Source organism: Camelus ferus, chromosome 9, assembly GCF_009834535.1.
Source record: "Camelus ferus isolate YT-003-E chromosome 9, BCGSAC_Cfer_1.0, whole genome shotgun sequence".
NCBI lineage: Eukaryota > Metazoa > Chordata > Mammalia > Artiodactyla > Camelidae > Camelus > Camelus ferus.
In genome coordinates, this window is record NC_045704.1 from 49,380,090 (window position 1) to 49,394,902 (window position 14,813).

General features: G+C 51.6%; 1 protein-coding gene across 1 annotated transcript in view; it reads right to left on the reverse strand.

Moving 5' to 3' along the window:
• Positions 1–14,813, reverse strand: part of FA2H (fatty acid 2-hydroxylase) — a 47,559-nt gene that overhangs the window by 19,204 nt on the left and 13,542 nt on the right. The window contains exon 2 of the mRNA XM_032486743.1: positions 3,174–3,266. Coding sequence (XP_032342634.1) covers positions 3,174–3,266 — 93 coding nt within the window. The remainder of the gene's footprint in view (positions 1–3,173; positions 3,267–14,813) is intronic.

The window sequence follows — 14,813 nt, forward strand, 5'->3', positions numbered from 1 at the left end:
CTTTGGCCTCAGCTGTCAGGGTGGAAGGGTTCTAGGACACATGGAGGGGACAGGGCAGGGGAGGGGGACTCAGCAGTGACCCCTAAGCCAACCTTCAGAGTGGCCTGGGCCTTGGGCAGGAGACTGAAGCTCTTCTTTCTTAGTTAAATCAGGATCATTAAGATTCTTATCACCTTGTGTTGTTGGAAAGATAAAATCAGATCATAGCTAATATCACTGAAGTACTTAGCCTGCAGTGTCTGGTACATGGCAAGAGTTCAATGAAAGAAGAGTTAATTCAGTGCCAACTCTGCTGTCCAAGGGGATCTGGGCAGGGAATTCTGCAAACCCCCAAAATAATACCAGTTCAACTTGGTTCCCAGGAGGCTGGCCCCCCAGGTAGGAAGCCCTGCCAAGGGAGGGCTCTGAAAAGGACATGGTGAAGCAGTGAAAGAGGCAGTGGGACAAATGGGACAGTGGGCAGCTCCGGCCACCCCTAGTGGGACAAGCTCCCCGCTAGCTGAGTTCCAGGACACAGGGAGAGACATGGTGTAGGGCATAGTGTGGGGTGAGGAGCTACAACCTGGTTTTCTGTCCCACAAGGGAGCTTGGCTCCTGTCCAAAGGGTGATCAGAGGAATGATTTAGAGATGGTTCCAGTAAAATCCCATGCAGAATCTAAAAGTCAGGCGACACTGCACCTCTAATCAGGGTGAGACACCCTAGGGTTGCCTCCTGGCCTTTTCTGCTGTCTTTTCAGAACCTTCCACCCTCAGCCCCAGCACCCATCCCAGTTCCTCACTCTTTCCAGCACAGCTGACTCTGTCCCCCAGCTAGTAGGGCCAGGGAGCCTGGGTCCTGGGAGCCAAGACTCCTTTTCTTAGCAGCACCTAGAGGGGCTCCCCTTGAGTGCAGAACACAGAGGGTTAACTCTGGCAAGTCTACCCCAGGCCTGGGGACCACTCCAGGCCTGGGGACCACCGGCTAAGACAAAGCTGCTGTTCTCTTGGCCTCTCTCCACACTCCTCAAGGTCCAGACCCTGGCCTGGGTCAGAAACAGATGGAGGCTCTCTCAGCCTCTCCTTTCCCTTGAAGGGGCTGGGATTGACCACGTGGTAGATGAAGAAAAAAGAAAAGCAAAAAGCAAGGAAAGCACTGTTCCCTCTCCCTGGGAGGCCCAGCTCCTCCTGCTGAGTTTTCCCAGGGCCTGGGGGAGGCATGAAGCTGACCCTTCCCCCACCAACCATGGCCGCCAGTGGGGTGCCACACCCTTTCTTGGGCCAGCCCTTGCTCCCCCTCTCAGCCCAGGGACACAAGAAGAGGGAGACTAAGGAGAGAGAAAATGCGTTTGAAAGAGGATGAAAGTCAGGTGGGAGCTGGCTATGCTGGTGGGGAGGGAGTGACGTGGGCCCTCTTCCCCTTGGGTTGGGGCACAGGGGAGGGCAGAACAGGCCTGGGAGGGGAACTTGATCCCCCTGCCTCATGCAGTAACAGGGCTGGGGTCACCTTTGAACCTGCAGCCCAGGGAGACTGAGAGGACCCTTACCCAGAGCAGGGCTGGCGATCCTGGATCTGCAGGTCCCCAGCCCCTTAGATGACAGCCTCTCCCTTCCAGGACATTTTTTTCTTGCCACCCACCCCAGCCCTAGTCAGCTCTCTTCAGAGTATTTTCTTTCCAACCTTCAACCCCTCAGCCAAGCCCATAGATATTGGCCCCAAGGACTCCTCTTTATGGTTCCATCCAGTGCCATCCACTGGCTGCAGAGCCTGGTGGATGCAGGTCACTGCAGCTCACTCTCTCGTCCTGCCCTCACCCCCTCACCCACCTCGTCTCCCATCACAGCTCCTCCTTTTTCAAGCCAAGGTCCTGACTCCACCAGCTTCCAAGGTCCTTGTCCCATTCAAGGCAGGTGTCTCCCTCTCCATCCTGCCCACGTGAGAACATGCCCAAGTCCCCAAAGCTTCCAGAGTAAGTGGTCATTCGCACTAAGATCCTCAACCTCTACCTGGTCTGGGCAATCAGCAACTGTGGACAAGTCCAGCATCAAGGTCAAGGCACCAGGTCCGGTGGGCCTCTGGGGACATACTGTGTGGCCCAGGCAAGCCTTTCCCCTCAATGGCCTTCAATTTCCCTTTCTGTCAAAGGCCTCCCTGAAGGGGATGGGGCACAGAACAGCTTGTCCTGGCCTCTCTAGTAGAGCACCCAAAGGTGTCTCTGCCCTGGGCTGATGGGCATTCCCAGAGGCAGTGGCGATTTCCACATGACAGATGCCATCTCTGAGTTCCTGGGGTCAGGGCCTCAGGAGTCCTGGCCGAAGGGGCTCAGCAAATAATCCGGGGGCCACCTCTGGCTATTTGTGGTCCTTGGGCGTGCTTCTCACATCTCCCCATGTTGCAATAACTGTTTAGGGGAAGGTCTATCCTCCCCACCAGGTTGTAAGCTCCCTGGGAGCAGGGGACTGTCCTGTTGTTCTCTTGTTCCCAGTGTCCAGCACAGGTAGGGGACATTTATGTATGTGCACACTTGTGTCTCTTCCAGGAGGAAATAGCAACAGGACATTAGGACAGTCCATGACTCAGGCTGGAGGGAAATGACACCCAGGTCTGCTTCGCTCCAGGGCCTCCAGGCAATGCTGCCCCACCCCCTCACCCCCACCCCCGTCAGCTCCACTTCCACCTATGACCACCCAGTTCCTCCAGGACTCCCCTAATCCTAGTGGGATCTGCCTAGTCACAGCAAGACATGGCCTCTGAGCCAGACAGGTTTGTCATCGGGCTCTGCAGATGGCTCCAGCCCTGTCCCCGCCAGCCTCAGCAGGCTCTACCCCGGTGACTCCTGCAAGTGGTCCCTAGTACCTGGGGTGGCTCTGCCTTGTGCACTGGTCAAGCTGGCATGCCTGGACCTCCTGACCCTGTCATTGTAACCTTCTCAGCATCAAGGGTCCTTGCAGGAGACCTTCCTCTGGGGTGCTTGGAGTCTGGCTCTGCACAGGTCTCGTGTGTTATTTTCCTGGACTCTACAAGCCTGGCCCAGGTTTGCTGCCTCAGCTCATGCTGGTGAGCTGTGGGCACCTGTTTCTGGTCCTCATTTTCCCTGGGCAAACATCACAAATAACCACACCCTTTGGCTCCACACACCCACTCCTCGGCCCCCAGAACACCTGACCATCATCCACTCAGTCCTGTGCTAGCTACCTTGTCCCAGTCCACCACTTTGAGCTTCGGCCCCATCGCGGGGTCTGTCTTCTGAGTGTTTGCAGAGTCCGAAGCCCCATTCTCCATGGAACCCTGGAGAGAGAAAACATGAGGGGGTTACCTACAGTGGGTGAGGGAAGGGAGCCCCGAGTCGCCACACAATGAGGCAGCCAGGAGTGATGGGAGCCCTATGGTGGGGCAGGATGGGTGGAAATCCAGGGCACCTGAAAACAGGGAGATGCTGGTGTGGATAGTCTTGCTCTCTGCACTTTTCTTCTCCTCTAAAAAAATAATTATCTGTAAAGACAAGGGGCAGAAAGATCTGGGGGAACACAGAAGCTGGTAGAGAGACCGCAGGGAAATGAGAGCAGTTAGTGGGAATGCTGTGGGCCAGGAGAGCCCTCTGTGCCCTGGCAGGTGTCAGACAAAGAGAATCACGGGGTGGCACTCAGGGCACCTGGCGGGCTTACCCCACCACACCCGATGACTACATCAGCCACCACCCTCCCTGGTAGTTCTACAGAGCTCGTGGGCCACAGGCTGGGGAAGCTGGGTGCACGTGCCCATAAAAAAGAAAGGCAGCAGAGCGTGAGGGGTCATCCCTCCAGGAACTCCCCAGTGTGGGTCAGCAGCCCCACGTGGGGCAGGACCGGCAGAGGAGAGCAGAAACGGGCTCAAGGTCAAATAGGAGTAGAAAAGAGGCAAAGGCAGAAGGAAATGAAATGTACTGGGGAAATCACACGGCCCCTGCTGGTCCCGACGTCACGCGGGGTGAGGCCGGAGAGGGCAGGGGCACGTAGGCAAAAGGCATACTTCCCTCCAGGAAGGGTGGGGAGAGAACTTACCAATGGGGGGGGTCTATCCTCTGAGTCCCTGTGACTAAAGAAAGCCGTGGTGCTGGTGGCCCTGGAGGAGGGGCCCTCAGCACTGGGCAGGATACTGGCAAGAACCTGAGGAGACTGAGCAGCCAGTTAGGGTTTCTCTTGTCACAATTCTTATATTTTTGCTTCCAGACAAACCAAGAGAACCTGATGGTGACAGTGACACTGGTGCTTTCTGGGGAAACCCATATGTATGTAACCCAAGTAAAAGTGGACTCTCATGGTTTTGTCTTGGTCTGGGTATCTCAGTATATTTGGTCTGTGCCGGCAAGCTGATACCTGAATTCTTTTAAAAGACACCCTTGATGATCTCTTGAGGACACATAAGAGTGGATTTTATAAGGTTCATACAGTGAAACTCCCTAAGTATCCAACATAAACGTCATATAATAATCTTGCCCCTTCTAATTCCGTTCTACCTTCAAAATACCCCAGAGTGGCTCCAATTACCCAACTTTTATTTTCCCTCCCACCTGGACAGTCCTTTTCTCCTGGTCACCCTAAGTCCTTTCTGAAGCAGGGTGATTTAATCTTTCTCTGCACCCCCACACCCACTCACTCACTGCAACTCCATCTGTTGTCTCTACAAAATGAAAGGCTTGTCTTGGGGTCCACCCATCCCAAGCAGGGAAAGGGTTAGCACTCGTACTATCATGTGATGTTTCTGTCTGTGTTACACTTTTCAGACATGCCGAGTAATAGACAGAGATCTGTTCTGGGCACATCCACCTACACAACCACTGGATGCAGAAGAAAGGGTCATTGCTTCTCAGCACTGGGCGTAGAGCACTCAACTACCCAGCTCGTGCTTCTGCTCACTCAAGGCTGGGCTGTTTTCTGAGAGCTTGAGACCTTGGGAAAGTCTCTCTTCTGCTCAGTGTCCAGGGACCACTCCTGGCTCTTCTCCTCTAGGACTAGGCGGGCTCTTTCTTTTTCTCCTGGCAGCTTATACATACATAAGGACAGACCGTACCCCCCAACCCCCGGCATCTACTTTTCCCCAAGACCCTCTTAGGACACAACAGGCTCAGGCTCTCTAAGCATAATGGTTGGTCCCTGCTCCCCTTCTAAGGTGGGTGTGATGGGACCAGGGCAGAATCCAGCAGGGCTCCTGCCTGCCCCCCATGGAACATCATATTTCAGGTCACGGGCACTAAGCTCCATTGGCGCTTTGGCTGCCACCTTATGTGGCATTCATTTAGCTTTTGACTACCTGAAGCCTTTTCATGGAGTACTGCTGCCAGCATGGTGTGGAAAGCTGGTGTTGCCCAGGAGGTGATTTAGACCTGAAGACCCGTTTGTTCACTGTGATGAAGACTGGGACACCCGGAGTGTTGGTGAATGGAAGGCCGGAAGGCAGTGGAAAACGGAGAAACCCTAAGAAGTGGGATCATTAGGGGAGTCTGTAGGGACAAGAAGCCCTGGCTTTATATCAGCCTCCTCTCAGGGGTGGTCTCAGTGAAGTATCACTACAGTCTCCCTCCTCTTCCCTCAATTCTTCTCTCCTATAAGGATCTCATCCACACCCACTGCTGTCATCCACTCATCCACTGACATACACATCTGAACATCTGCAATGTGCCAAACACACATCAACTTGGAAGACTTTCCAACTCTAACACTGGCCCAGCTCTTTGCACCAGGACAATGTTTCCACTGCCCACATCAAACCTGACCTTCTGACACCACAATCCTAAAAGTGAACGTATTGTCACCCTCTGCAGATGGGCTTATCCTTAACTTCCTGTGGTTATGTCTTTCCCCTGTATTTCCAAACTCTTCTCCTGTGTGCCCTTGAATTAACCCTAACTCTTCTCTCCAGCCAGTAGGGATAACTTGCCATTTCTTAAATATGCCTTGCATTTTTCTTCTCAAATGCTATCCTAGGATGATGACAGTGGTTAATAAATGCTTACTATGTGCCCAGCCTTTTCCTCTTCATAACAACTGTATGAAGGAGGCATGACTGTTCTTCCCACTTGCCAGATGTGGAGACCCAGGCATGAAGCAGCCCCACAGCTAACAAGGGGTGGAGCCATCAGCTGGGCTCCGGAATATTCTCTAGACCACCATGCACTTCTTCCCTACCCATTCTAGCCAGGAATGGTCTTTTCATTTTCCGACTTAAAAAAAAAAATCACATTTTCCCTGTGTCCCACTGCCTCAGTTGGTATTTATAATTTCCTGCCTCTTGTTGGGTTTTTGCATGTTTGGGCCATAATTTTGTCCAATGGTGTTACAGATCCCAACAGTGCAGGAAACTACTGTTTCGTCTCTTTGGGGTACCCAGGATGGACTCTGGGTTAGCTGCTCCACTCATATTTCTTGAGTGGACCATCTTTCATTGTTGGGTCTTTGCAATGCAGCCAGGATCCCCGAGGCTCCTGCCATGAGGTGGGCTTCTCTGCTCGTGGGGGCAGGGAGGGTGGAGCTGAAACTCTGTGTGCTCATGCTCCTTGGAAATGAAAACCAAATAGGGTGAGCACATCTGCTTAGAAGAGAGAGGTGGCCCAGGACACTGAACATACCATCTTAGAATGCCACCCTGGGCTGAGTGGGACAGTAACTAGATACAAGGGTCAAAATTCCAACAATCTGGGCCATATATTCTCCATGCTCTTTGGCCGAGTCCACAGGATAGGTATGAGCAGAACTAAGAGTACATTAGACTGATAACAAACTACCAGCATCATATTTTGCCCCCAAATTTTTTAAATTACCATCAGCAGCATTTCATAAATGAAAGAAAATTTCAACACCAAAGAGGTAGGAAACACATACTTTTAGAATAAAAGGCAGTTCTTCCCAAGGAAGGGCATTTGGCTACTTTACATTGACATTAAAAAAAAAAAAAAGATTCCATTTAAAAATACTTATTAAAGCAGAAAAATTACAACCTAAAATGCTACTTTGAGTGCATCAATTGTACACCCTTGTTGCCTTGGTTCATGGTGGTTGGTGTGGGGCTTGAATCTACGTGTGATAGGAAGTAGATCAAATGTTCTCTCTCTTCCATTTCTAAGGGTTTCTTAACAAATTACTAAAAGTCCAGTTTCACAGAGAGATGTTGGCTGAAAATGAAAACAGAACTTCTAAGGATTTTTTTTTTCAGTTGTTGTTCAGCTGGAAATATTCTGAGTGAAATGAGGGACGTGGAAGATCCCCATGGCTCTGTGCCTCTCTCCTAGGAGCCTGGAGGAAGGGGAGAGGCTTCTGCCCACCGCACGGCCCACCAGCCTTTAGCCCCAGCCCGGGGCAGGCAGGGATTCTCCCAAGATGCTTCCTTGAATCTTGCACTGGCACCTGTCTGAGGGCTGGCATGGGTCGCACTGCCATGGAGGAGGAGGAAAAAAGAGGCGGGAGGGACAGGAGTAGGCATGGTTTCCTCCTGTCCTCCTGCCTCTTTCTGTCACCCTGGGTAATCACAACCTGAGGGTCCTGGAGCCACCAGGCAGTAATGTCGTATGTGATATGCTTTTGGCAAATAAATCCTAGACTAACCCTAAAAGCAAGGCGCTTTCTGGGTAGCCTCATCGGAACCACACCCATCCCTGGCAGAAGCCCAGGTTTATTAATCATCACACGATAGTACACACCTCCAACATAAGAGATTTCAGGGAGAACCACAACAAGCAACACAGGGGCGCCACCAGCAGCAGAAATACCCTCTGGTACAAGGAAGTACGTCTTTCATTGACTCTTTTTCCTCTAGTCGAGTTGTGAGCTTTCCAAAGGTCTAAAAACCTTCTCCACACACAGACAAGACAAAGCCCCTCCTGTAGAAGGTTTCCCATTCCCACTTGGGGGCTGCTTCCATTTGAACCAGGTGTTGCAGGAACTGAGCCCTGCTGGGAGCCGCTGTACCACACACACCGATCTGGGCCAGGTTTTCCAGACTTCCAGGCCCTAGTGTTTATTTTATAGTTGAGCCAGGCTCACCCTTGAATTCCACAGGCAAACAGCAATCATGAATCAGAAGTGTGTAAAGGTCATTCCTAGGGACTAGGGTACAACTCAAACTTTAAAAGACTTTTAAAAAAAAGCTTCTTGGAAACTTCCACAATGCATTATTTAAAAGACTCTCCTGATTCTGGAAGCAAGCCAAAGGGAGTTTTCAGAACCAAAAAGCACCAGAAAGTGAAGAATGCGCATGCTGTTTCCCAGAATTTGAAAATTGTTCTGGGTCCTGCCTGCAGGTTGCATAAGCTGCAGTGTCTGGGGAAGGGAAGTGAGTAATTCTGGACTCAGACTCACAGTGGTTTTCACAAGGATGATCAGCCCTAGTGTTGGTGGATGTGGCTTGATAAGGGGTGTTCAACCCACCTGTGTCAGAGGATAGCTTTCTTAGGAGGTCTACCCAAGGGACACAAGACTGTCCAGGGGTAACCCACCCTTCCTCCTGCCCCTCCTGACCTCTTCACCCTGGGAAGGTGGGCAGGAGGCCTGGTCAGGAGCATTTTTACAGTTCAGCCCGAGGCTATTTGGGAGGAGCTGCTGAATCTAGCAAAGTAGCTCAGGCTGAAGCATCTTGCTTTCTTCATGCATTTCCCAGTGATAGGCTCCCAAGCTAGTGTGCAGTGCAAGCTCCTTAAGGGTAGAGACCCTGCCGCCTTGCTCCCTGCTGGTCCGCAACAGCTGGCACAGGTTCAATGCTCCACGGCGAGCTGAGTGATGTGTTAATGAGGAGACACTGGCCTGTTTAGGCTCTGGGAGCCTAGGCCTGGAGAGGCCCCCAAAGTGAATGCAGGGTAGGCAGGAAGAGAGTGGCCCGGTGCCTTTCGACGCCCGTGTCCACTTGGGGTGGGGAGGACAAGATGCTCTACCGAGGGGACCGGGTGGCAGGCACTGTCCACCCTGAGCTGGGAACCACTGGACATGGTGGGTAATATGGCAGAGGGAGTGAGGAGGGCATTTGGATCTCCATAGATCCTCTTAGCCCCAGTCCTAGGCTGCAGGGAAAGAAGCCAGTGAGAGGGCAGTGCCACCCTATTTTCTCCCAACACAGTGCCAGTTCCTGGCTGGTCATGAGACATGATTTGCTTTCAGGTCAGCCCAATCCACAGCTCTTCCCTCATGGAGACGGCCCTCCTGATAGCACCACCCCTTCTCCTGGGCCCTTCCTCCACCTGCCTCTCTCACACTGAGCTCAGCACCCTCGGACCCAAACTCACAGAGGACTTGGGAGTTGCCCCCTGCCAGCTCCCTGAGGTTCCAGCCAGGCCCCCCAAACACCTGTCTCTCAGGGGGGCAGCCCTCAGGGGGAAGAATCCAGGGTTAGCCATTGATTCTAGACCTGTCAGCTCTAAAGGAAGAGACACAGTTCTAGACTAGGCTCCCTTATTAACTTGCTTTGTGACCTGAGGATCTTCCTCTTGGAACAAGAAGTCACTCTTCTCTGGCAGAGGCACCCTGAGTTCCTGCTCTGTCTTCAGAGGCTGGGCAGGTGCTATCAGGGACTGAAGCAGGCAGGATATGATTCATATTACAAACCCATTGTGTTTGCAGACAAAACACGTAGGACTATTCTTCACTTCTACAAGGAAAAATGCTGACTCTCATCTTCCTTAAAACATGAGGCATCAATAAACAAAACCTTGAGGTACCCTTTTGCTAGAGATGGTGGTACAGTGAAAAAAAAAAAAAAGCAACACATGCAGTGATCGATGGTCAATGTCACATGGTCTTGATACTGGTGTGGCCTTAGGGAATAGAGCAGATGGCAGTCAATGGGAGGGCTTAGGCCCTGTTAAAAGGAGGCAGCCTTGACTTAAGTCCAGGTCATGTGAGGATGGGGCCCAGTGTTGTAAGAACTTCTGATTTCTAAGAAAAACTGGAAAACTAGATGTCTCTGTGAAATCTCTAGATTTTAAATTTTGACTTGCATTTAAAACCATGTGGGCCAAACCAATCTGTCTGAATACAAACACAGCCCTTGGTCTGCCAGTTGGAAATCCCTGGGTGAGCTCCAGTCCTCTAGCCCCCAGGACAGCCTCAGAGAAGGCCAGACATGGCAGGCCAGAGCAAGGGCTTTGTTTTCCCCTTTAATTCCTACAACAGGGAACCCCAAGGGAGCATTCACAATGGGGAGGACTGCGGGGTCAGCTGTACTAAGGCCCCGAGGGGGTTGGTGAAAGGCTGGCACCAGGGAGACCAGAGCCCCAGCAAGGCTCAGTGAAGGGCAACCCAAGCCTCTTCCTCCCTCCAGTTCCAAGAGGACTGGCTTTAAGAGGAAGCAGAGGGTCAGGAGGCAGAACTGGGTGGTGCATGCTGATTTTCACTGGCTCTCTTCCTCCTTGTAGTGTTTGGAAAGGAGACAAATCCATGAGGGTGAAGGAATCACAGTGGAGACCTAGCCATGCTCCAAAGATGTTCCCTCAGGGGTCTCCATGCCCAGGGTAGAGGCCGGCTGAGGGTTGAATCATGCCCACTCTGCCCCCAAACTCCTATGTTGAAGTCCTAGCCCCTAGTACCCCAGAATGTGACCTTATTTGGAAATAAGATCATTGAAGATGTAATTAGTGAAGATGAAGTGACTAGGGTGGGGCCTAATCCAAGATGACTGGTGTCCCTATAAAATGGTGAGATTTGAAGACAGACACACACAGCAGAACACCATGTTAAGATGAAGGCAGTGATCAGGATGAAGCATCTATAAGCCAAAAACCACCAAAGAATGCCAACCAGCCACCGGAAGCCAGGGAGAGGCCTGGAACAGTTTCTGCCTCACAGCCCTCAGCAGGATCCAAGCCGGCCACACCTTGATCTCAAACTTCTGACCTCCAGACTGTGACCCAAAAGATTCTGTTGCCTAAGCCTCCCTGTTTATGGAACTTTGTTAAGGCAGCCCTAGCAAACGAATCCAGGCCTGAACCAGTTTCCCCTAGGTTCACATCGGGGCCACAGAAGGAGAAGGAATTCAGCCAGGAAAGAGAGCAAACCGTGGAGGCACCCAAGGAGGTGCAGAGGCAAGATCTTTCTCCCATCTTACACTGAGGAGGCAGCAGAAATCAGGGTCTTGGAATCAACACAGCCTTCCTGCCAGGCCCCCAGTGGCAGCCCACACAGCTCTGGCCTGGGAGGGCATCCGAGTGCCTCCTCCTCAGCCCACTCCCCCTGTCTAGCAGCCTTGGGTGGCCTTGTTCCCCTCTTCAGGACCTGAGAAGTCACTCCCCAGCTTTCCCCACATGGAAGTGCTATGTGGGAGAGGCAGGCTGAACTCTGGGTTGGGGTGGGGGGGTTGGAGTTCCGAGAGACTACAGCCCTCTTTAGTGCAAACGTTGGCCTAGTTGGCAATCCTCACCCCCAACCCAGCCACGTGGCTCCCGGGACAGCTGAGCCCCACCTCCACGGCGAGTGCCATTACCACCCGCGCATGCGCCCGTCATCTCACTGGTATCAACACAACTATCGCGAGGACGTGTCCACACACGTGAGGGAAACCGAGGCACAGAGGGGCCGAGTCACTAATTCAAGGACTCTCAAACGGTAGCTGGGAGAGCCAGCCAGGAACCCCCTTCCAGGGCCCTCCCGCCGAGGTTCTTCACGCGCCCTCCTCCGCCCCCCTGGGAGGACTCCCCTGGATGCTCCAAACCCCTGCCGTGAGCCCCCAGCCCCCCCAGTGCCCCAGACCCCGTCGTCTCCGGAGAGGGTTTGCTTGGCGGGCGCATGAGGGGGAGAGAAAAGACAAGAACAACAGAAAGCCTGCACTCTGCACGGCAAACAAACAAGCCGACTACAGAGGCGGTGAAAGGAGGCAGTGTGCTGAGGGGCGGGGGCCGCAGGAGGCGAGGGAGCCAGCATAAAGGAATGTTGTTCGAGAAAGCCGGGGCTGGGCACCGAGGGATGGACAGATGGCCTTTTATCCCGCAGCCTGGGTTTGGCCTGAAAACCCTTTTTCTGAAATGAGATGGTGCCCTAGGCCCTGCGTCCACCTGCCCCGACCCCATGGAGGCCTAGAGGGAGGTTGTGTCTCAGCAAGCCGGGTGGCACGTGGCCCCAGGCAGGTAGGAAGGGCAGGCCCAGGGAGGAAGAAGACCAGATCTGCACCAAGAATCTTCCTTGGGGAGAAACCTGGGTTACTAAGCCCACCCCTGGGATCCCAGGAGCAGTCTCCCCGAAGCTGGCTGTTTTCAGGAGCAGAAACTTTGGGATAAATGAAGGCAGCAGGACCCACTCACTTCCATCTCTAATAAAGTGCTGTCTGATAAGGTCCAGATCAGAAGCCAGACCCAGCCAGGCCACGGGGCCTATCCGTAAAACATTTAAAATAAACCCTTTATGTGCAGAAAAACCAAGCCAAAACAAAAAACCGTATCTGGCAAGTGACAAGCCACAGGACCCCCAAAGCACACCCACTTCTCGCCCACGCACAGTCCTGCAAGGCAATGAGCTCTGCCAGCCACTCTCCCTGTATTCATGGTAGGAAGGAAAACAGAAAGTGAGTCGGAATAAGAAACTCGGACCTGAGGTGTGGCCAACACCTCCTGCTCAGGCGATGTAGGAATGTGGACAACACAGTCCCAGCCTCCAGGGTCCATTACATGGGTTTGCTGTGGATCTGGAATTGCTGCTGCTCCTGAAATGATCTCCCCTGGATGACATCAGCAACAACCTTGTTACCAGAAACAGAAGCCAGTGTAGGTGGGCATTCCAAGACATCAGAAAAGGGGCCCACTCAGAACTGGCCATAGTGCCCCTGCAAGTTTTCAGGCTACTGACTTGATTCTCGACCAGATCCAGCCGTGGACCACCTGCATCCAGGCAGATCTTTTCCTCTTCAGCCTCTAAGCTCAGATGAGGGCACCATTTCCCAGAAGTCACCAAGAGTCAAGGGGACACATGGTATTTTCCGATGAAAGCCAAACTCGGGGATTTGGAACAGCCCAAGGGGAAATCTCCAGCCAGGCACCTCGGGCTTGACCTGGGCTTGGTCAGGGTGGACCAGGGGAGTTCTCTGAGGCTCACCTCCTCAGTCCTGCCTTACCAGATCCCACCTCTCCCTGCAGTGGTAGCCTGGGCAGGACCAGAATTTCAACTCTAAGGAGCGCATCAGCAGCCTGCAGGAAATGAGCTCCTCAACATTTATCCTTTTGTAGATTTGATGGGACATTTCCAGACTGTCTCTCAAGTCTTAGACCTCAAGGCACCTCAGGAAGGCTTACAGAATGTGCTATCCACAAGGAAGATACACCATCTCCTCACTGACCCAGCTTCTATAATAATACAAATTTCAGATGTAACATTCCAGTCTATAAGGATTATCCTCAAAATACTGTATTTTGCTGGGGTTTTATTAAAAAGGTGAGACAAGACCACCGATTTACAAATAATCTCATATTTCACTATTCCAGAAACAAAGATTCCTAAATTTGCCTTTTGTAATCTAATAATTTGAGAAAGAAAAATATTGTTGTCCTCCTTTGTTTACAAGGTGGAGAATGATTGTACTGCCAAAAACAATAAGTCACTCAACTGTTTTGTAAGCTAAACAGTAACAACAACAAAAACCAGCCTGCCTTATACCTATGACTTCTTTTTACTGATTCAGCAATTTCCCTTCTCCTTGCCCAGACATGGAATCTTCTCCCATTTATATATGAGGATGTTGATGTCCAGAGAGATTGACATGGTTAGTTCAAAAACACAAGGCTGTTGAGCTCTAAACCTGTCTTCTTTTCTACTCTCTTTGACCTGACAACTTCCAAATCCACTACACATTTCTTAAACTGGCCAAGTTTACACAGGGAGCTCTAGAACTGGTGTCTCCTCAGGAGTTACAGCCTATACTTCATGTTTTACACTCATTAAACACCATGTTTATACTCATCACTGTAATGGTGCTCAGCCCCAGGGGATGACATTCTTGAATAGCCCCAGCCCCAGGGCAACTTATCCTTCTGGATGGTCAGTGCCTCTCTGAGAAGGCCACATGTCAGGGACATCATTGAATACATGATCTCCTGTGATCCAGCACAGAGGGTAAGAAGGAGCCATTTGTGAATGATGCAGGGACATCAGCTTCCTGGACCAGAATCACCAGATTAGGATGCCGCTATGCTAGACAGTAATGCCTCATGACTCTGGGCCATAGCTCTAGACCAACACTGCTCAATAGAAATTTCTGCAATGACAGAAATGTTCTATATCTGTGCTACCCCATATAGAAGCCACTAGCCACATATGTCTGCTGAGCACTTGAAATGTAGCTAGTGTGACTGACGAACTAAATTTTTATTTAATTTAATTTAAGATTAAATAGCCACATGTGCCTCATGGCTACCATATTAGAGAGCAGAGTTCTGGACTCATATATTCCACTACTATTTGAAATCTCTGTCTGGGTGTTTCCTGGGCTCCTTAAACCTAATGGGGCCCCAAAGAACTATGATTGCCCCATCCCAAACCTGGACCTCAACCCCAGTATTCATCATTTCCGTAAGTTAAACCACGCAATTGCTCAGGTCAAAACCTTGACATTATCCTTCACTCTTTCCTGGACTCCCAGCATTTAAACCATCAGCAAGTGCTAGTGGCTCTACCTCCAAAACATTTCCAATTTCTCTTCACTTCTTTCTGACCCAGTGGCCACCCAGTCCAGGCCACCACTCTCTACCACCTGGACAACAATGATGGCCTCTTAGCTCTCTTCCCGTTTCTACTCTTGACTCCCTTCAGTCTCTCCTCCACGTGGCAATCAGAATGATCTAACAAACTAGACTGACTTTGTCAGTCTTTCGCTTAAAATCCTCCAGTCCATTGT